Below are 23,470 nucleotides of genomic sequence, written 5' to 3' on the forward strand. Positions count from 1 at the left end.
TTTTCCTTCAGTTTAAGACTGGAGGTTTAAAAAGTCCAGGTTATCATGTTCTTATCATATGTAAGTAAGAATAGTTCTCCTAATCTATTAAAAGTGAAATTAGGTGCTAAGAGGTTGCACCATATCTTGGATGTTAGGTTTTGTAGTAGGGATTTATTAGCAGCATTTCATAGATGTTTGGCATTATCAAGTGAGTGAGCAAGTTTTAAAAAATATTTTCTATGTAACAATTCACAAAAAAATGTTCATCAATGAGCTTAATTTTATCTGCTTAAATCTAAAATTATTTATATTTCCAAATTATTTTATGGACACAAGCAGAGAACAGTAAATTTCAAAAAGAAGTCATGGTAGGTAGTTCCATGGGAATAAAAAATATTAAAATTGAAAATGAAGTTACTTCCTTGCTCTTATTAGGTGGAGCACTTTTTGTGAAGTAAACATGGGATGATTTGCTCTCTTGTAGGTTTCCTTTTCCTTAAATGGAAGTAGCTCCTCATTTCTTTCCCCCTCCCCATCTTTATATTTACTCATTTCATTTCTTCTCTTTTCTTTTGAGACAGAGTCTTGCTCTGTCACCCAGGCTGGAGTGCAGTGGTGTGTGATCTCCACCCACTGCAACCTCTGCTCTTGGGCTCAGGTGATTCTCTTGCCTCAGCCTCCCGAGTAGCTGGGACTACAGGTGGGTGTGTGCCACCATGCCTGTCTAAGTTTTGTATTTTTTGTAGAGATTGGGTTTCTCTATGTTGCCCAAGCTGGTCTTGAACTCCTGGTCTCAAGTGATCCAACTGCCTTAGCCTCCCAAAGTGCTGGGGTTATAGGCATGAGCAACCGCACCCGGCCATGTTTATTCATTTCTTTGTGAAGATTTAGGTGGTTATTAGGAAGCTTCAGATGCACCCTGTAGAAGTAGGTTAAGTAATGTAGTGGAAAAAATATGGAATTGGGAGTCTGAGGCCCTGGCTGCTTCTCATCTGGGTTCTGCCACCTATTTGCCAGTGTGTCCTAGGTAAATTTCTTCACCTGAAAAAAAAAAGTTTATATATATGGATTATAATCTTTTAATCCTTATCATGTATGAGTTTCTACCAGTTCTTTGGTCCCATTTCTAAGCCTCAGGACTGTTGAGCAGCTATAAGCCAGTGCTGATGAGCTCAGGCCCCACTTAGAAAGCATAGATGCTTTTAAATGATATTAAATGGAAGCATTAAATAGCATTTATTCAGACACATCTGGTTGATATTTGTAGACCAAATCTACCATCAGACTTGGCTGTGTGAGTAAATGATATTGGCATATAGTAGGCCTTGCAGAAGAAGGTCTATTCCTTATTTTAATTCAATTAGGTACACCTTGGCTCAGTTACACAGTTTGGCCTGAGCCTTAAACTTTATAGGCAAAGTTCGGAGAATTAAATTGGAAATATTTGGAGAAAGACCCACTAGATACAGATATAATAGCTTGGGTAATTCCCCACCTCATGTTTCTGCCTTATGTAAGTACCAGTTCTTCATAGCTAAGCAATGGATGTTTGGTTCTAGATATTAAATAATGGACAATGTATTTTCATTGGATTATGTATGGATGTGACTACTTATGCAATATATTTAACATAGTTTGAGTTCCAATTTTTCTGCTATATCAGTGGAGTACTTAAACCACACCATACTGTAAATCTGGGAATTTTTTTTGGATGATGTCTACTATATACCATATCTATATTTTTTGTTTGTTTGTTTGTTTTGTTTTGTTTTTGATATGGAGTCTCGCTCTGTAGCCCAGGCTGGAGAGCAGTGGCGTGATCTTGGCTCACTGCAAGCTCCGCCTCCTGGGTTCACACCATTCTCCTGCCTCAGCCTCCCGAGTAGCTGGAGGCGCCCGCCACCACGCCTGGCTAATTTTTTTGTATTTTTAGTAGAGATGGGGTTTCACTGTGTTAGCCAGGATGGTCTCATTCTCTTGACCTCGTGATCCACCTGCCTCCACCTCCCAAAGTGCTGGAATTACAGGCGTGAGCCACTGCGCCCAGCCTATACCATATTTTTAAAAGTCAGCAGGCATAAATTTCTACAGAAGTTTGACATTATTTATGTTATGTTCATCTCTTTTTTTGCCACATATAACAGAATTTTAACATTATCAATGTTTTTTTCCTAATGAAAAGTCACCCAGGCTCAAGTGCAGTAGTGTGATCATAGTTCACTGTATCTTCAAACTCCTGGGCTCAAGTGATCGTCCCACTTCAACCTCCTGAGTAGCTGGTACTACAGGCCTATATCACCACACCTGGCTGATTTTTAAAATGTTGTGAAGAGATAGGTCTTGCTGTATTGCCCAGGCTAGTCTTGAACTCCTACCCTCAGTCTTGCCTTAGCCTCCCAAAGTGCTGGAATTATAGGCATGAGCCACCATGCCCAGCCTGCTAATGAAAATCTTCTAAATCTTGAGTTTATCACTTAAAATTGGGTATCATGTGTATCTCAAATTAGACACTTGTCTGTTTTAGCTTCAGTTTCCCCTACAGATCAGTAGTTTACTACCAGTAATACGATAGGTCTCTTTGGTAGGGAGCAATTAAAATTAATGAAAAATTCAAAGTATAACTTAAAAATGATATTAGGAATAATTTACTGATAAGCATGTGGGAGATGCAAGTTCACTTCAGTTGTTGTTTTAACAGAGGGCACACAGAATTTAGAAGTCATTAGCATCCCTAGAATTTATTTTTAGAGAAATATGGCTCTGCTTCAATATTTGACACATAATGTTGTATAGCTTTTTCTCTGCTTCATCTCTGTTTATTACATTTAATATTTATATGGGCTCATTCTGATGTCTGTTCTGTGGCAGTGCCTGAATTGTCTTAGGACATGATTAATTGAAAAATAAGGTTTATAGAGTATGTTTATAAAATTTGTCTCTTAGATGCCACGTACTTCTTTAACTCTGGAGATGATTGAACAGAATTGTTACTAATACCTTTTAGCACTAGAGTCAGATTATAGAGGATTGGAGGATTTCAAATCAAATCTAGTTTTGCTTTTTTCTCATATTAAAAAAATTCTTCGTATTTACCTTGTTTTCAGCTAGTAAGATTGAAGACTTTGTGGTACCATGTGGCATTCAACAAAATGAATCAGTTGAATGACTTACATAGTGTTATGGTATATTATAAAACATAATTCTTTCCTATCTTCTGGGAGTCTCCTGAAGAAACCCTTTGAGAACTAATGGCCAGGTCATTTCACGGTGGCCTATATATAAGTCTGTAATATTTCTGGATTTTTAGTCTCTTGACTAGATTTTCCTGAGATTTGAAAATCAGAATTCAGCTCAAAAAGGATATAATTATGACAAATTGAGTAGGTTTTATATGGCAGGATTGTTAAGCCTGCTAAAATTTAATGGTGATTGGAAAACACCAATTATTCAAGTTTGAATATAGTAATTTGGGTTGCCTGTGTTAATACAGAGAATATTTCATTCAGTGTACACTCCCACTCACATCATCTCTTTTTCTTTCCACTCTCATCTCACTTTAATACAAAACTATAGCTGTGAACTTTTGGGAGGGGAGAGTGAAGTCATAGGTGAAGACAGCTGGATCATGGATTTGTACTTTGTGACTTTATATTTTCATTCCTTTGCTACTGAGGAAAGATGAAGCAGGCACATTTCAAAAGAACAGCTGACACTATCCATACAAAGACAGTAATTACGTCAGTCACTATAATTCTTTGGAGTTTGTGGATCTTCTTTTACATGTATATGGCAGAGGTCTAGCTTGTAGGACTAGGCCAGAGGCAGATGAGTATAGATTTTATACATGCCAATTGTACATGCTAAACCAGGTTCTAACCTTGTCTCTCCAGTTCCCTTTCTCCTTGAGTTCTGTTAGCCAGTGAATCCTAGTTTGATTGAATTAGGATAACTTTAAACTAACACAAGTGGGTCAAATTGTGAATAGTGAACCTTACTGTATTCAAACTTAACAATGATGTTATTTATTTAGTACAGGCCTGTAAACTACAGTGTCTGAGTTTTATGGTGCATTTTAGGATTATGGGACAAGGAAGTAGTTGGAGAAATCTCCTTTTGGCAACATGTTACTGCCTGGAAAGGAAAATCTCGAGGTTTTTTTTTGTTTTTTTTTTTAAGTTTCTATATTTTTCTTTGGCTAACGTATGTTTCCTTTTTACATAAAAGGAAACCTAAACCTGGAAGAAAGGTATTTACTGGCTCTACAGGTAGGGAATATCAGATGGTCTTTTGAATTTTTAGACACTTGAAGTTTTTGTTTCATTTTTGCTTGTTTGGTTTTTGCAGTCAATGGAAAAACCTTTTAAGTAATAAGGACTAAGTTAAACTTCTAAATTCTTTATAATAAATCAATATGCTGATGTTCTGGATGAGATGGGAGACTGCCCTGAGTAGGTACAATATAATGACATAAACCTGGACATTCCAGATTACAGTCACTTCTGTCAGAATCATTTGGACAATTTGGTTAGTTCAGGTGTCTTGCCTAATTAGGTGAAATTAAGAGAAGTTGTATACTATATGACAACGAAAACCTCTTCATTTTAGAGGTATTTGTAGGCATATAGAAATGGCGTGAACCATTCCTTTTCCTATCATTTCAGAACGGGCTCACTATTCAGTTGAGAGATTGTAGTCTTCAAGTAGTTTTAGTTATTTAAATCTGTGTTTGTCAAACTGCAAGCTGAGCTCTAGTAACATTTTGGTTTTGAGGTAATTAGTCATGAAATCATATAAGGAGATTATGGCCAACATTTTTTTTTCTTTAATGAAGAATAAAAATGCGATTCTGCCACTGGTTCTGTGGACCAGCAGCATTGCTGTTATCTAGGAGCTTATTGGAAATACAGAATCTCAGATCCCAGCCAGACCCACAGTGTTAGAATACGCATTTATCTGCATTGTAACATAATCTCAACATTAATGTTTATAAAACATTGAAATAAAAATAGTAACATTTATTACAAATAACACATTCATTAAATTTTGTTTCTGTCTTGTTTGTGTGTACTCGTGCACATACCAGCTTACACCTTAAAATGTATTTCTGTGGGTTCACAGTCAAAAAAGTTTAAAATCTACTATTTTAAATGTGGATGCTGACATCGTACCGCTGGGTATGTTCTTATTCTAACTGAGAGAGAGCTATCCTTGCTTGGCATTGGCATTGGCATCATCTCTAAAGTTTTGTTTTATTTTTTATCTATCCCATTTTTCCTTCTACCTCACTTTCTTCTAGTTATCTCTTATATGTCTCTGTTCCTTTATTTGTATATAATGCGCTTCAAGCCTCAAAATTGTACTCACTGTCGTGAAAACATTTTTCTCAAGTTTTGCTTTGTGGTCAAATATACTCAGTTTACTGGGAAAAAAATTAAGGCTAATCAGCAGGATTTTTATTTTTTAATTCTAGAACCAATTTTGAAGAAGGAAATACCCACATTTTACCAATGTGCTTTTCTCCTCCATTTGTTATGATTTCCAAATGTCAGATGTTACAGTACCATTTGGTTTGGATATCATTAAATCACTCAGTTTTCTTTATGTGCATATGTGCATGGCATATCTTAAATGCTGGGAACAGAATTTTGAGAAGAAATATGTATAACATTGAAGTCCCAGTTTCCCAGTTGTATTTAAAACAAGTGATTGTAGCTTTAGTTTGCTGTGTACTAACCTAATCTAGTGCAGACCAGGTAAAGGAAGCTAACCTCTTAGACCACTATTAAGAGATATCCTAATTTCCTGGATTATGGCCAAAAATAGAGAAAAGTTATACTAGTTGTACTTAGTGTTTTTTCCTTTGACCAACAATATACAATTCAACTTACGACAAATAAGTAGCTTGAAAAATATGTGCCTCTTTCTGTGGTTCTGAGACTGGAACCAGTGAAAAGCAGACAATTCATATCAAATTTTTTATCCAGTCATCGTTAGCTAATTTTAACCATTTTGTGTCACATAGCTACACATTGGTTGCTGTTGATCTCACTCTTCTCCATCTGGTTATTCCATTTAACTTATACCTTGTTTTAAAGGGCTTCAGCAGTGAATTTTATTTTATTTTAACTTAGAAATACTACAGGGGTGCTCCAGAAAAGGGGGAGAAATAGAAAATTTTGAATCTCTAACTCTGAAAATTAAGGGCCTTGTTACTACACATCATTCTGTTTATTGGTTATATCAGACAGTATGTACAGCAGAATTGTAAATGATTACTAATTTTTTAGTTATTTTTATCCATACTCTATAACAGTATGATATACTTGTATTTGCTAATGTTAAATGAGTTTTTCTCTAATTTTTTGTGCATTTTTCCCCCTTTTCCATGAAGGCCTTATCTCTTTGGAGCGGGGTGTTTTTCCATAAAAGCTCCATGGTGAGTTCCAGTTCAGTCCCGCATGCCTCATTCATTTGCTGTACTCTCAAAAAGTAATTTGTTTTGTAGTTTTGTTTCCAGTTGCATGGCCTGATCACAGATAGATGCACCAAGTTACTGAATAATTTGTAGATGGAACATCAATGTTGATATTTAAGCTTTAGAAAAGTGGTTTTCTTGGTTTCACTTCATTCTTTAAAAAGTAAAAAACAAACAAAAAAAAACCCACAGATGAATTTTTTTTAAATAGAAGAATTCTCTCATAATGCTCGTAAATATTACAAGACAAGGCTAATACCCAAGTTTAAAGCTTTGAGTATTATGGCATTAGAAGTTCCCTACATATCATGCATAGCATTTGAGGACATGATTTATTTTGAAATATAAATATATTTAAGGTATACCAAAAGCACCTTATAAAGTTTTTGTTGCATTTTATTTGGTCCTAAAGAGACAAAAGTTCTGTTTTTGAATAGTTTAGGTATTTAAGGAGCTACATAATGACAAAATATATATTTTACATCAAACTTCCTAAATAATTTATTATTTTGAATTATTAGCACATACTCATCATAGCTTAATTATTTGGTAAATTCTTTCATATCGGTGCATAGAATACAGCTTTGTCAGTCTTAGACAGGAAGGTCATAGAAAAGAATTAGAATATATTTAATACTTTCATGTAAAGATAGGAAGTAGAATGTGTTAAGAATGGTATAAAATGTTTAATGGTTAAGAATCAGACTGCCTGGGTCTTAGATCCCAATTCACACACTTACTAGCTGTATGATTTGGGGGGAGTTTTCTAAAACCTTTCTATTTCTTATTTCCTTATGTATTAAATGTACCTACGTAATGGACTCACTGTGAGTATTAAATAAGCTGATACATATCTCAGTATGTGTTAGTATATAACAGTGCCTGACACATAGTAAATGTGCAGTAAATGTTAGCTGCTACCACTGTTTCTTTTCCTGTTTCAGGGAAAAATACCATGTTTCAAAAGAAGCTTATTTAAATTAGATTATGTTTTTCACTTTTAAGGATATGTTAACCAGTGCGAAGTTTTGAGAAATGTAAGCTATATTAATTTTATTAATTTAGTCAGAATACTGAGAAGAGTTCTGCACATATGTGTAGTTCTCATAACTGCTAACTGGGGATTGTTCATACTGTTCTATTACACTAGAAAAAAACATTCCAACGTTTTTTCCTCTTGGACAGAAAGAAGTTTAAATAGTTCTTTAAGGTTAATTATTATTTGACACAAACTTATTTCAATGTTTATATGCCATAGGAAGATCTGAAAACTTTGTTATTGCTTAATAATAGGTGACATAAAACAAATCAACATAAAATTTTCCTCCTTGAAAATTATAATTAGACACAGTTTGCAAAACTATTCTAAACAAATTCAGGATATACAAGAATATAAATCTCATGAAAGTCGATCTTTATTCATTTTGTTAACCAGATGTCTTCTAAAAACAAATAAGATACACAGATCTTACTTATGAGCCTTCCAGTGATCAGTGAATTTTAAATGCCACATTCAACATATGACAAAATTTCTTTGTAAACTTAGAATTAAATTCCATTTTAGGATAAATTCTTCTTCTAAGTACAAAGCAAAGAGTTGTAGTATGTTAATAAAGATTGAAGTTTTGCATAGAAGTAAAAGATGGAATAACAACTGTTGTATGTTAAGTAAGTAAAGTTCATTCCTTCAACAGCTTACGTGCTCCTCACATTTAAGCAAAAGCACTTGTCAACCAGAAATGATTTGAGGTTGAAACAAGATTAAAAGAGCCAGATTAAAGAAAGGGATATATTAAATATAGTAGACTTTTAAATCATTGCCTGTCTTTTAGAAGACTGCTTTGTGGTTTGTTTGATGCCATCGTTAGCTCACAAGAAACTCGTTTTTAGTCACTTATACTAGACTAAAAGGTCCTCCTTTAAAATGTTACTTTCCCAGTGGTGCATGTTTTTTCCATTAAGATCTTAATGAAACCTCAAATTAAGGCAGCAAATGAATATAAATTTGACAACTTCTTCCATTTTGTTTATAAGAGCTCCTTTGTTTTAATAGTTTTTGCTATTTTTCCATGTTATTTAGCATTCAACCTGAGAATGTTTTTATGTACTGTTCTGAAATAAAACATTATATGCTAAATAAATATGTTTTTAGTATATCCAGTTATAGGGTAATATATGTATTTTGTATGAAAAATGAAATTTTTAAATGAAATGTAGATTTTCTACAAACTTTTTATTAGTTTCAAGTTGCAACGTTAACACTTAGCTAAGAATTTGCTTTTGGTATATCACAATTTCTGCTAGTTCTTTATTCTCCATTAAACAGGTTTAGTCCTTTACATTCATGTACTTTCAGATGAGTCGTTATAAAATACAGTCGTTCCCTTTGGTAACAAAATAAGCTTGTTGGAAAGTAAACTATGCATCTTCAACATTTTAGTCACTTTGGACTTCCCTGGTATTATGTGTCATCTAGGTTAGTTTAGGATATTTGAGTTTGGATGACTATATAAAATAATACAAAAGAATTACACATATAACATACCTTTTTAAACATAGGAATTTAAGATAAATAATCCCAGTGTGAATTTTTGAATCTGAATTTTGCTTTCAATATTACAAATAAATAGGAATGTATCAAGCTCTGAATTTGCATGTAGCATTGTATTTAAGCTATTGTTATTTTTGAATTGCTTATCAAAAAACATACATGACAGGTAGACAATGGGTAGTCCATATGAGTATATGTCTTCCTCATAAAATGTTTTCATATTATATAAGGGTAAATTTTAAAGAATTAAAATTTGCATTTAATTAAATTAGAAAGTTTTAATTAGTGTTTTCTAAGAGTTTTGATCAAGCTATAAACAGTTCATGTAAACTAATCTTGTTCTCTTAAATATTTTAAAATTTTATGATTTCATTTTTTGAAAGATACGATTTATATGGAGAGGAGAATTTATTCTTACCTGCCACATTTACACAAATCTGTTAGACCTTTAAGAAAAATTTATGACAGAATAGAATAACTTTAGACAGATTATTAATATCTTTAGTTATTTGAAATAAAATGCTTCCAGTTTTCCCATTTAGGTCTTATGTTAGAAACTAAGATTGAGAATGAGAGAAAACTTCTAAAAGAATACAAAGAATATTTTTTCTTTTATAGAAAGCTGTTATACCACTTGTAATACTTAGATCAATATTGGGTCTTACATTTAAACTCAAATATTGACTATTCTTTTATGTTTCAAAAATGAAAAGAAACGGTGCTTCTGTCTCATGTTAGCTCCTTCCATGCTTGTGTCCTTCCACAGAAGGCACTGGAGCACATTGCTGCTTCTCATGCTGTCCACAGATACTTCACATCTGTCCTATTCAGATGGAGATCATTGTCCTGTAATTTTTAAGCAGATATCATTAGAATTTTGTACTCTTTTTTTTCTCTCTTTGCAGTTGAGTGTGGAGAAAAAAATAGGCCAGAGAAATTCAATATGTTGACCTGGCTGGATTACATAATAAAGGCCAAGGGAAGAAAAATGGGGAACTTCAGTAGCCTTTGCAAATATTTTTGAAGTCCTAGTAATGTTAATATCCCTACAACTTCCTCTGATTGCAGTGAAAATGATTCTCGTTCTATGGTTAGACAGTTAAGCGTTTCCTCAGAAGAAATGACAAAGAGTTAAACTCCTGATTTTTAATTTAGCATCTTATTTGTTAATTTGGATATTCGGTTTTTTTGTTTGCTTGTGTGTTTGTTTTTCTTTTGATTACATTGATTCGTATCAGGCTTAGTAAATATGATGTTTTATGATTGTCATTTTTATGATGCTGAAAGTTGAATGTATTCCATTTTTTCTTTTTTTTTTGCTCAAAAGTTAAGTCAAATTTTAAAAAAATTATTGAACATGGGGTTATGTGTGAAAAACTAAGGGTAGTAAAGGAACAGGAATTATCAGTAGAAAGGAGTCCATCAAGAGTATGTCTTGTTCTCATGTATAACCATTTTTAAAAAAATGGATGAGTCCACATAATCAATACAGTTAAACTTTTGGGCATCAATATAAATTTAAATATTTTTCTATCATTGTATTATTAACTTAACAAATGATTAAATAAATGAGGGAAGGCATCCAAACACCCAGAGAAATTCTTTCTAAACTTGCAAATGTTCTGTAATGAGATTTTTTAAAGACCCCTTTTGGAGGAGAAAGGGAGATGTTGAGAACAAGAGAGAAAAAAAAGGTTAGCACTGGAGTGCTTTCCTATGAGGGTTGGGTCAGCAATCTGTAAATTTACATAATATACAAAGCTAGCACTTTTCTAATACATTCACGCATGTATTATTTTTCAATGTTTTATCTTTCTGTCAACAAAAGGTTATTTTGTGATAGAAATATTCTAGGTCATTGTGGAAAAGTTCATACATTGTATGTCACTGGCATATTGCTAGAAAAGCCCTTCTACTTCTGCCAAGCTTTCTTGGACTTTTAAAAACTTAGGATGAAGGGCAGATTGAACCCAAGTTAAAATTTCTAACTTTGAGTGTATCCCATAGAAGATATTTTATTCATAACGTTCTTTTTATTAGATTATTTCTCCTTTTTATTCCTCTGCAAATCTTAAAGACACACATATATTTTTATGTTTTTATTTTGCTGAAATACCACAATCATTCCAGATTATAGATTGATGATAGAAATAACTTGATATGAATGTGTTTACCCAATATGCTTCATACCCAACACACAACACTATGTTATGTAGCAGATAGCAAGTTATTTTCAGGGTGAAAACTCTTTTGACTCCTTAATAAACACAGACTTTTACTGATGAAATTTAAGGCCCTATCAGAGGAAAAAAGAAATGATGAAATATAAAAATAAAAACGATAATTCTTTACTGAAATTAAGCATAGTTTTACCATAAAATACTTATTTTCTGTAGGAGATACTGAGCTTATGTAAAAATAACACTGTGTTGATGCTTTTTACTTGTGTGTTCCAAAACAGAATTGTATGTAACTTATAGATGTATAAGAGATTTTAGCTTTTGACATGAGCTGATTAGACTCTAAACTAGTAAACATACAAAAAATATTTTTTGTATGTCAAAAAACTAAATTGATGTCCTCTCGTTTTTCTAGTTTTTATTATCATGTTAGAAAGTTTGCCATCTGGCCTGGAAGCAACTATTTTTAAGTCTGTTTAGGATGCATACTTCAGAGGGACCATATTTTCTCTTAAGAAGAGGCATGCTCACTTGTTACTTACCACATGATTTAAAAACAACAACAACGACATCCAGTAATTTGCAAAGAGCTTTGAGTTTGTCCCAGTGAAGCTTGTTGGTACATTGTAGTAGCTTTGTTCTCTGATGGTGATTCTAGTAAAAGCACATAGTCGCACAATTGCAAACTGCTTTCAAAAAATTCTACAATACTTTTCTCTTTCCCGTTCCCCCAGCCACCATCTTCCCAAAACTCCTAAGGATTAAAAATGACCAGTGGTACCTCAAAGATACCAGCTAGAGGAATTTGTCAGTTCAATGATAGCAGTTTAGTGATGGAAATAAAAGCTTTGAAAGAAGCCTTATATTCTCAGGTAATGCAACAGAGAGCATCATAACCAGAAAGAACAATTCTGATGCCAGTGACCCAGATATCATGGGAAGGTGCATATTTGTTCAGGTATAGGGCAGAGGAGAGTCTTCCTTTCTGGAGGTATGTTACTACAGTTGTGACAGATGCAAGTATGAAGAGGTGAAACAGTTTATAGAGCCATTCAGCTTCCCACAGAAACTTTTTATTTAAAAACGATGTCTTTATTCCCTGTCACTGGAAGTCTCACTGTGACTGGTTGACATTTTAGGCATGGATGTTTTTTGTTGCAGGAATAATGAGAAGTGTTTTAAGAAATGTTAATGGCAGAAGAGGTTTCTTTCATATATAGTAATATGCATTACCATGGATTTTGTTCAAAGTGGGGAGACCAAAGGGACCAATCATAGTTGCCTCTGATCCAGACTTAGCCATCCTTAGAGGAAGATGTTTAAACAAGCCTCAGGAAATAAGATGTCTGAGAGACTATTTAAAATGTCATAGGAACTGGGAAACTGAGATTACCAAAGCAAAGTCTGAATTTTTTGAAGATTAGGTTGGGGCTGAGGGCCATATAGAAAAGTTAGTATTTGCTGAGTACTGTGATATGGGAAAGTACTGCCCTGGGAACTTTACCTGCTTTGTCTAATATAGTGGTTCTCAGAGTTGAGCATGCATCAGAATCATCTGGAGGGTTTGTTTCAAAACACGGATTGTTGGGCTCCATTCCCAGAATTTCTGATTTAGTAGGTCTGGGATGGGGCCTATGAGTATTTGCTTGCACTCCTAAGAAGTCCTCAGGTGGTACTATGAGCTGGGGACAGTGCTTTGAGATAATATAATCATTAAAATAATCCTATGAAGTAGGCATTACTATTTCTATTTTACATATTAGTAGTCTGAGCTCTGAGAGGTTAAATAACTTAACCAAAAGTCACACAGCTCAGAGGTGCCAGCACTGGGATTCAACTACATGTTTCTTCCTGACTCCAAAACTATCTCTTTCCATCCCACCATACTTTAGTAAAGGATGAAAACAAAAATTGAGCAAAATAAGGTAGAACTAATGTTTGACATTGGAGGCTAACTAGCAGAGAGGAACATCAGAGCTCTAGTTTTTATTGTTTCCTACCTTGGCTGTGATCTTTACCAGTGCACGATGAGGCTACTGGTTTATGAATTAGAGAAAATAATTTATCAAAGGTGATTGGCAAAATTGCTTTGGGAAGCCGTTGATAAACCAAAAGGGAACAGAAATACGGGATTGAAAAGGTGTGAGGTCGATATTAGAAGCTGAGCATGAAAACTTATTTGTGGGAAACAGAGGAGATCTACTTCTTTTGAATGGCAGTGACAGGAAGTAATGGCAGTTACTAAATGTGTCCTCAGACATATGAGCAACAGAAAAGATTTAGGTTTGAGAGGCTATTGATATGTAACTCCACCTTGGTCTTTTTCTCTGAACAAAAATAGACACATCATTTTCACAAATCCGAGAAGAAAAAGAGACAACAGGAAGATCAGTGAATATAATTGCATTAGATGATTAGCTATTCTTCCCTTGCACTGTCTAACTCTCCATAGCATTGTGGCCGAGAGAGCATTTTCAAGGCTTCATTCTATATCACCTCATTTTCATCCATGCTGTCTAAATTCATTTATACTGTTAATCCCACATCTTATAGATTGGTGCAAAGGCAGTGGCAAAAACCACAATTACTTTTGCATCAACCTAATATATATAGAAATGAAGTGATAAACCATTTTATTATTGTGAGATGTTCATGCTGGTACTATTGCTTCACTTTGAAATTTCTAGGGAAATGTTACTCATCTGAAAAGAAGTGACTTGGATTTTGCCAGCACATACTTCAAAAAGGAGTTGATTTTTATTGGTCTTATAAATGTTGCTCTCTTTACAAAACTCTGGAACTTTGAAGTAATTCTACTTTTACTCCAGAACATAGTCTCACATCACCATTTATTACTTAAGGCAAAATGCATGTTCATATTGGAGGATTTGAATAGGGGTGGAATTTAAAGGAAAAACTGTCATTACCTAAAGGAGTATCATTTCATCATGATAATTGTTTTTTACTGTTATTTTATTTTTTAAGCAAAGTTAAACCTCCTCCACAAATTTCACCCAGCAAATCGATGGGCGGAGAATTTTGTGTGGCTGCTATCTTCGGAACATCCAGGTCATGGTTTGCAAATAATGCAGGTCTGAAAAGAGAAAAAGGTATGTATTTTTACTGACAAATGAATGCTCTATTTGTAATTTTTGCTTCTTAAGGAAAATTTTTAGCAGTTTCCCTAGAATAATCTTGTACCCAGTAGTCTGGAAACCAATTTTTTAATGTAATTAGCATGTCACTTCTCAACTACTCAAGCCTAGTCAAGAAGAAGAACTATCCTCTCAGTATGAACGTTAATGAATTGCCCACTGAGTGATTTTGTTTTGTTTTGTTGGTGACAATCTACAGGTGATCTCAATGCTGTCAATTCTATGCCCATTTTATACCTTTTACATTTTTACAAGCTAGTTTCACCCCTGGTCTGTGAAGTACAGAGAGGAAAGGCGTCATTGTCCCTGTTTTAGAGATGAAGAACTTGAGACCAGCAAGTTTAAATATCTTAGCTAAAAGTACTGGTTAGTTAGGCAATGGAATCAGAGTTTGAAACCAGATTTTCTAATGCTAAAAATCTTCACATAAAAAAAATCAACTCTGCCATGTTTTGAAACACAATTAAGGCCAGTCGCAGTGGCTCACGCCTGTAATCCCAGCACTTTAGGAGGCAGAGGTGGGCAGATTACGAGGTCGGGAGATCGAGACCATCCTGGCCAACATGGTGAAACCGCATCTCTACTAAAAATACAAAAATTAGCTGGGCGTGGTGGTGCACGCTTGTAATCCCAGCTACTTGGGAGGCTGAGGCAGGAGAATCGCTTGAACTCGGGAGGCAGAGGTTGCAGTGAGCCGAGATCACATCACTGCACTCCAGCCTGGGTGACAGAGCAAGACTCCATCTCAAAAAAAAAAAAAAAAAAAAAAGAGGAAACAGCCTGCCAGTGAGAAATAAGGCTCGGCTTTTGTGGTTACCATTGCTCCTTTGAATTAATATACAGTAGTCTCTCCTTATCTGTGGAGGATACATCCAAGACCTCCAGTGGGTGGCCGAAACCTCGGATGGTACGGAGCCCTATATGGAACAGTGCATTTCAGTCTAATAACTGAGACAGGTACTCTGGGACTAATGGGTTGGTAGCGTGTACAGCGTAGATATGCTGGACAAAGGATGATTCATGTCCCAGGCAGGACAGATGGGACAACGAGAGATTTTACCACGCTATTCAGTCTGCCATTTGAAGCTTATGAATTGTTTGTTTCTGGAATTTTCCGTTTAATATTTTTGGACTGCAGTTGACCATGGGTAACTGAACTCGCACCTCAGGAGGGACTACTGTAGTTATTATCTTTCTAATCCCTGCTTTGATCACCAGGGTCAATACCTAAAATGTTTATAGGATTAGTGCTTTATAGCATGTGAATCCTTATTGCTTCTGTTTAGAAGAGAAGGCCTACATTCATAAACCAAGTCTATAATTTTGAATGTCATGATTTTCCCCTTAATATTTTAGTATTATTAAAGTAGGTCACAAACCGGGTTGTTACTGGGGCACTTCTCTGGTGAGTTCCACAGGCTGTATTGTTCTTGGCAAAATGGCTCTCCTTTATGCTAACACTGGCAGGCAGACATGAGCCCTTTCTCTTGTTATCGCCTTTCAGTGACCCTTTCCTTGGTAATGGGATCTCACGCGCAGCAGGTTCCTTACCTAAGTGGGAGAGGATACTGTTAAGTATGCAAGCCTTCCATTTCCTTATCCCATCTTTATTTTTTTTGTTACCTCCTTAGGTTTAATGATGCTATCGAAAGGACTTTTTGTTACTAGTTAAAACCCTCTGAGAAGCTCGATTTCAAATGCTTCTCCCTTCTGTTCTAATTACCTTTTTAACTTGCTACTCCTTTATGTCCCTCTGGCTGATCATTAGCTATTTTCTCAAATCAGCTGTAATTGATTCGCCTGACACAGAGATAAGATGACCCACCCAGCATTCATGAGTGATTTTATATGCTCCTAGGTTTACCGTAAAACCCGAGAGAGAGGACTAAACCTGTTTTGCTAGTGGGTACATGTGTATTCCTTATAAAGTCAGTTGATTAGATCCATATTCAGCACCTAACTTCTCAAAGTATGGCTGATCTTCATTTACCATGGCGCCAGTGATCCCATGGAGAGAAAGAAGAGGATTTGGGGAAAGGGGATGCACATGCATGCCTGTGTATGTGTGTTGAATAGACTTTATTTTCTAAAGGAGCTTTAGGTTCACAGCCAAATGAGCAGAAGGTCCAGAGATTTTTCCATATATACCTTCTGTCTCCACACATGCAAAGCCTCTTATTATCAGTATCCCCAACCAGAGTGGTACGTGTGTTTGGATTGATGAACCTACATTGACACATCAAATGTTTTTTGTTTGTTTTGATCCACAAATTTAAGTTCTAAATTTAAGTCTTCTGAGAAAAAAAATAGATGAGACATTAGGCTGATTTAGGCATACAACTAACCTTTCATGCAAGTCATTTGGTACATGCAGGGTAACTAAATCCTAGTCCATACATTATTCCTTTTCAGTTAGTCCATTTCCTGATATCATTCATTTTTCATAATGTGGGACAAATTACATTGTAGATAAGTACAAAAGTCTATAAAGTATTTTACTATATTAGGATTTGGGGCATAGCAGTATCATTCTTGAAATAAGTTGCTTACGATTGAAGATACTCTGATATCATAGACATTTTCATATTCACTAGCATGTGCTTATACGAGGCAACCTTTAGGCAAGGAACAAGCACCATATGAAAAAATTCCTGTCATCTGAGCATGGTGGCTCACGCCTTTAATCCCAGCACTTTGAGAGGCTAAGGTGCACAGATCACCCGAGGTCAGGAGTTCGAGACCAGCCTGACCAACACGGTGAAACCCCATCTCTACTAAAAATACAAAAATTAGCCAGGTGTGGTGACAGGAGCCTGTAATCCCAGCTACTCGAGAGGCTGAGGCGGGAGAACCATTTGAACCAGGGAGGCGGCAGCCTGGGCAGCAAGAGCAAAACTCCATCTGAAAAAAAAAGAAAAAAAGAAAAAGAAAAAAATTCCTGTCTTTTCATTTTCTCTGAGCAGCCTCAGGGGCAGACTGATAAGATCATTAACTTGTAAAAATTATTCTGTGCTCCATTTATGCCATCATAACACATCTGGTTCTGTTTCTCTGTTTGTAGATCAGTCCAAACAAGTTGTAGTTGAGTCCCTGTACATTATCAGTTGCTATGGCACCTTAGTGGAGCACATGATGGAGCCGCGACCCCTCAGCACTGCACCCAAGATTAGTGACGACACGCCACTGGAAATGATGACATCGCCTCGAGCCAGCTGGACTCTGGTTAGGTAGTACCTCTTTTCTTTTTTTCTTTTTAACAGCTTCATTAAGGTATAGAAGATTAAAAGTGTATAATTTGATAAGTTTTGACATGCATACAGCTACGAAATCATCACCACAATTAATATGGTAAACAAATACATCACTCTCAAATGTTTCTTGGCGACCCTTTGTAATCTCTCCTTCTTTCACCCCCTTTGTCTGTACAGATTAGTTTACAGTTTCTAGAATTTTTTTTTTTTTTAGACGGAGTCTCACTCTGTCGCCCAGGCTGGAGTGCAGTGGCGCGATCTCAGCTCAAGCGATTCTCCTGCCTCAGCCACTTGAGTAGCTGGGACTACAGGCACACGCCACCACACCTAGCTAATTTTTTTGTATTTTTATTAGAGACGGAGTTTCACCATGTTGGCCAGGATGGTCTCGATCTCCTGACCTCGTGATCTGCCTGCCTCAGCCTCCCAAAGTGCTGGAATTACAGGCGTGAGCAACTGTGCTGGCCCAGTTTCTAGAATTTTATATAAATGAAATCATATAGTATGTAATTTCTTAAATCTCACTTTCATCTAGCAAAACAAACAATACTTCATTCCTTTTTTTTTTTTTTTTTTTTTTTTTTGGAGACAGTCTCGCTCTGTTGCCCAGGCTGGAGGGCAGTGGCACGATCTCAGCTCACTGCAGCCTCCACCTCCCGTGTTCAAGCGGTTCTCCTGCCTCAGCCTCCTGAGTAGCTGGGACCACAGGCGCCTGCCATCCCATCTGGCTAATTTTTAGTAGAGATAGGGTTTCACCATGTTGTCAAGGTTGGTCTCATACTCTTGACCTCAGGTGATCCACTCGCCTTGGCCTCCCAAAGTGCTGGGATTATAGGGATGAGCACCTGGCCTTTCATTACTTTTTCATTTGACATAATTTACATACAATAAAATTAACGCATTAAAAGTGACTTTTCACAAAGTTGTGCACTTATCGCTGCAATCAGTTCTCATCACCCTAAAAAGAAACCTCATACTCATTAGCAGTCACTCCTTATTTTTCTCCAACCCTTCAGACCTAGGCAGCAGCCAGTTTGCTTTCTTTCTCTATGGATTTTGCTACTCTGATCATTTCATGTAAGTGGAATCATATAATATGTGACCTTTTGTGTCTGGCTTCTTTCACTTAGCATATTTTCAAGATCTATCCATGTTGTAGCATGTGTCAGAATTTCACTCCTTTTTATGGCTACATAATACTCCATTATATGGTTATACTGCATTTTGTTTATCCATTTATTAGTTGATAGATATTTCTACTTTTTAAGCTGTTATTAAATAATGTTGCTGTGAACATTCATGTACAGATTCTTGTGTGAACATTTTTTTTTTTTTTCCTGAGACGGAGTCTTGCTCTGTCACCCAGGCTGGGGTGCAGTGGCGTGATCTCGGCTCACTGCAAGCTCCACCTCCCAGGTTCACACCATTCTCCTGCCTCAGCCTCCTGAGTAGCTGGGACTACAGGCACTAGCCACCACGCCAGCTAATTTTTTGTATTTTTACCAGAGAGACGGTTTCACTGTGTTAGTCAGGATGGTCTTGATCTCCTGGCCTCATGATCCACCCACCTCGGCCTCCCAAAGTGCTGGGATTACAGGCGTGAGCCACCGCCCTGGCCCGTGAACATATTTTTTTAATTGTCTTCTGTATGTACCTTGGAGAATACCTCTGTTTGAACTTATTTCCCCCTTGCACTTCTTTGTTAAATTTTCTTGGATTTATGCTTCCTCTATTTACAATCTCATGCTCACTGAAAATAGAGAGTAACATTGAGATAGCCATTAAGGGGAATAGAAACTAATATAGATAGATTCGAAGGTTTCTCTGAAAGTAATTCTCCAAGATACAGTGGTTAAGCCCTGTAGGAATGTTTATTAAGAATCAGAGTCCATCTCAAACGTGCATAATGATTAGAATCTTTATAAGCTATAACCAAAAGGAAAAAAAACCTGGAATAAAACCTCTTTAATATAGTTCATTGTCCAGGAAAGAAAAAATTGCTCCTGACATGTATGGAAGGAAACAGACAAAAATGGATATGAAAATGATCCCTGTCCTTTTGACATTTTAAAATATTCTTGTATTGATTTTTGGAGGCTCCAGCATTCTTTACTACTACTTTACTATGCTGGATTGATCTGATCAATATCTGATTTATCAAGCTTATTTAGGAGTGGGCAGATCTAATTAAAGTTACTACACTATCATTGTTGAAATAGTAACTTATTTCAGAACTCAGATGCTAATTTGATCTATAATAAGTCATCCATTTACACAGCTGTGTTTTATTAACCATTTTTACCTACTTCATTTTATTTTAAAATATACACATATTTTAAGAATAGAGAGGTCAGAAATTACATAAATTAGAACTGGTTAGTTGTAACATTTGAATTTTACACCTGTTTAATCTTCTGAATGTCTTGCCTGTGCTGTTGGAAGGTCTTCTGCTGTTAAGCTTATACTGACTGCATGTTATTTGTATGAAAGACTGCCACCTTTTTATTTTTTCTAAGCAGATGGCCTTGTGTTTCAGGTTTCATCACATTCATTTTAATGATTACAAGTTCATTTTAATGATCACAAAAGTAGTGTGAGTTTAAGTCACTGTTCATAAGTGATGACAGTCATGGTGATTTACATCCCATCTATTAAGCTTAAATATTAATATTCTTCTCCTGTTTCCTTAGAACCCCTCAATGGAATGAATTGCAGCCACCGTTTAATGCAAACCACCCTCTGCTCCTCGCTGCAGATGCAGTACAGTATTATCAGTTCCTGCTTGCTGGCCGTAAGTAGTTCAGATTTTTTTTTTTCCTTTCGTATGGTCTATTCAGATTTCATCTTAAAATGCTAGCTTTGAAAGCAAACATTACCACTGGTCCATAGGCCATGGGCCTTAAAGAATCAGTTTGAGGCAAATAAGATATTTAATACGAATATAAACTGTAAGCCTTAGTATATACATTATGTCTCTGACTGCTTATATTCTTTACCTATGAAATATATTCCTGTAATAAAAGTTAAGTTGATAGGGAATATCTGGAGGGCTCAAAAATTCAAACAAACATAAAAACAACCACCTGAAAATGCTAGGATATAATAAAAAGTTTCATGAAGCTTGGAATCTGTTTCTAACATGGAAAAAAAAAAAACCCAAAACTTAGCACAGTTAAAAGTGCAACTATGAAAACAATGCCAGCAGGCTTTTCTTTTGGTAGAATTTTACTTGCAATAATGAGGTAAAGATTTCAACTACATTTGTTTATTTGTTTGTTTACTTATATGTTTAAGCGTGAGCATTTGTAGAGACTGAACCAAGTTCATTGACCTAGATAACAGGTTTTTATATGGGAGTCATTTAAAGGCAATTTAGTATTTATTATCCAGTTTGCGTTTATAGAATTAAAAATTGTTTACAATTATAATTCAGTTTTGTAGATATAGACAGAATCCTTAATTTGATGGCTCTGAGTAGTGCATGCTTTAAAGAAAATTCTTAAAAATCAACATTGACATGTTTTTAATGAAACTTTGTTGTATTTAACACATTGTCTTGCCCGGTATATTAGAAAGCATGAATTAAAATAGTTGTCGAATGATTTTATTGTATCTTTATAATGTGTTATATATTATACTGGAAACAGAAATATTTTATAGACTTTGCTCTCAAGTTATGAAACTCTATAACTGTAATCAATAGTTGGCAGTCTTGCTCTCTCATATTATTGTTGAACTCTCTGCTTTTTCTAGGGCATTTTTATTGAGTGCCTACTATGTGTGAGGCAGTTCTGATTTAAAGGTGATTAGTATATTGCTTCTCTCCTCAATGAATTCCCTAATTCAGGATATAGACATTTAATAAAAAAGTAAAATAAAGTGGGGTAGGTGTATCAGTGGAGGGTTATAAATTGAACTGTGAGAGCAGTGACGTGTGTTGCCTATGGCATCACAGACGGGTGATATGTAAGTGGTTTTCAGGTTGATTCAAGAAGCAGTGCATATAGAAGTTGTTAGTTTCTAGATTTTTTAAGCATATATTTAACTATCATATGAACTGGAAAAATACATGACATGAATATGATACGAAATAAGAGTCATGAGTACATTTTCCATTACCTCTCAAGGAGCAAAACTAACTAATTGTTGAATTAAGCATAGTTGACTCTTTCAGAGTTAATATTATGTTTTGTGTTGTTATTTTGATACCTATTAAGTCTATTTAATAGACATACTATAACAAGTCTGAAATATTTACAAAACACATAGGGGAAAAGATATAGCTATATCTATCTCTTAATTGTTTTTTGTTCCAGTGATTGACCTTATTGACATTACACTCTGCTTGATTTTAGCTGCCCTAAACACCTTTGTCTAATGCTCAGAACAACAAAAATCCCCAGGTGCATAATTTAAGAACTACCACTGTTGGCAGTAGTAAGCCATTACATGTTTTCAAGCATAGGAATGACACCATCAAAATTGTATTTTAGAAAGATCATTCTGGGCTGGGCGCGGTGGCTCACGTCTATAATCCCAGCACTTTGAGAGGCTGAAGCGGGAGGATCACTTGAGGTCAGGAGTTTGAGACCAGCCTGGCCATCATGGTGAAACCCCATCTCTACTAAAAATACGAAAAAATTAGCCGGGTGTGGTGGTGCATGCCTGTAATCCCAGCTACCTGGGAGGCTGAGGCAGGAGGGTGACTTGAACCCGGGAGGTGGAGGTTGCAGTGAGCCAAGGTCACGCCCTTGCATTCCAGCCTAGGCAACAGAGCAAGACTCCATCTCACAAAAAAAAAAAAAAAGAAAGAAAGAAAGAAAGAAAGAAAGATCACTCTGGCAGCACTGCAGCAGGAAATTCAGAGGAAGGGAGTGGAGGCTAGGTGATCCTAGAGCAAGATGAGACCTTAAATTAATGCTGTATTACAGAGAAGACAGGACAGACCTGTGAGATGTTTAATAGTTGGCATAGAAAAGAATTAGAGGCTGGGCACAGTGGCTCACGCCTGTAATCCTAGCACTTTGGGAGACCGAGGTAGGCAGATCGTCTGAGCTCAGGAGTTTGAGACCAGCCTCGGCAACATAGTGAAACCCCATCTCTACTAAAACACACAAAAAAATCACCCAGGTGTGGTGGCGTGCACCTGTACTCCCAGCTACTCAAGAGGCTGAGGCATGAGAATTGCTTGAACCTGGGAGGTGAAGGTTGGAGTGAGCTGAGATGGTGTCACTGCACTCCAGCCTGGGTGACAAAGTGAAACTCTGTCTCAAAAAAGAGAGAGACAATTTGAAACTAAGTAGTTACTAATGATTCTGTGGTTTCTCATATGGAATACAGCAGGTCCTTGAATGATGTCATTTTTTTTAACATCAATTCTTTATAAGGCTGATGAGAAAAAATAATTGCTCCCTGCCTGGGGCCATTGCCTGTGTGGAGTTGTCACGTTCTCCCCATGTCTGCGTGGGTTTTCAGTGGGTACACAGGTTTTCTCCCTGATACCAAAGGTATGCATGTTAGGTTAATTGGCATGGCTACATTGTGTCCCAGGCTGAGTAAATATGGGCCTGTGTGTGCGAGAGTGCCCTGCAATCGAATGGCGTCTTGTCTAGGATCGGGTCCTGCCTTGCACCCTGAGCTGCCAGGATATAGGCTCTGTCCACCCACAACTCTGAATGAGTGAATACAAATTATTGTAAAATAAAAATTCTTAAAATATATGGTAAATCACAGAAATGCACAACAATAAATGTTGCTATATGAAAGTGCTCAGCAAGCCCAGCATATTGGTTATTATCTGTTTTTTAACTCCGTGGTTGTAGGAGGTGCTCATTAAAATTTTCACTTTGCAAACATTTATTCCTTGATTTAACTCA

General features: G+C 36.0%; 1 protein-coding gene across 10 annotated transcripts in view; it reads left to right on the forward strand.

The window, feature by feature from the left end:
* BCAS3 (BCAS3 microtubule associated cell migration factor) overlaps positions 1 to 23,470 on the forward strand; it is a 717,859-nt gene that overhangs the window by 339,829 nt on the left and 354,560 nt on the right. For 5 of the 10 annotated variants that reach the window (XM_008967145.5, XM_063599303.1, XM_063599307.1 and 2 more), the window contains 4 exons: positions 6,374 to 6,418; positions 14,174 to 14,298; positions 17,405 to 17,570; positions 20,285 to 20,385. In XM_008967145.5, coding sequence (XP_008965393.1) covers positions 6,374 to 6,418; positions 14,174 to 14,298; positions 17,405 to 17,570; positions 20,285 to 20,385 — 437 coding nt within the window. The remainder of the gene's footprint in view (positions 1 to 6,373; positions 6,419 to 14,173; positions 14,299 to 17,404; positions 17,571 to 20,284; positions 20,386 to 23,470) is intronic. The other 5 variants (XM_063599306.1, XM_063599304.1, XM_063599309.1 and 2 more) reach the window with 1 other exon arrangement.

The sequence above is a fragment of the Pan paniscus genome, chromosome 19, assembly GCF_029289425.2.
Source record: "Pan paniscus chromosome 19, NHGRI_mPanPan1-v2.0_pri, whole genome shotgun sequence".
NCBI classification, from domain to species: Eukaryota; Metazoa; Chordata; class Mammalia; order Primates; family Hominidae; genus Pan; species Pan paniscus.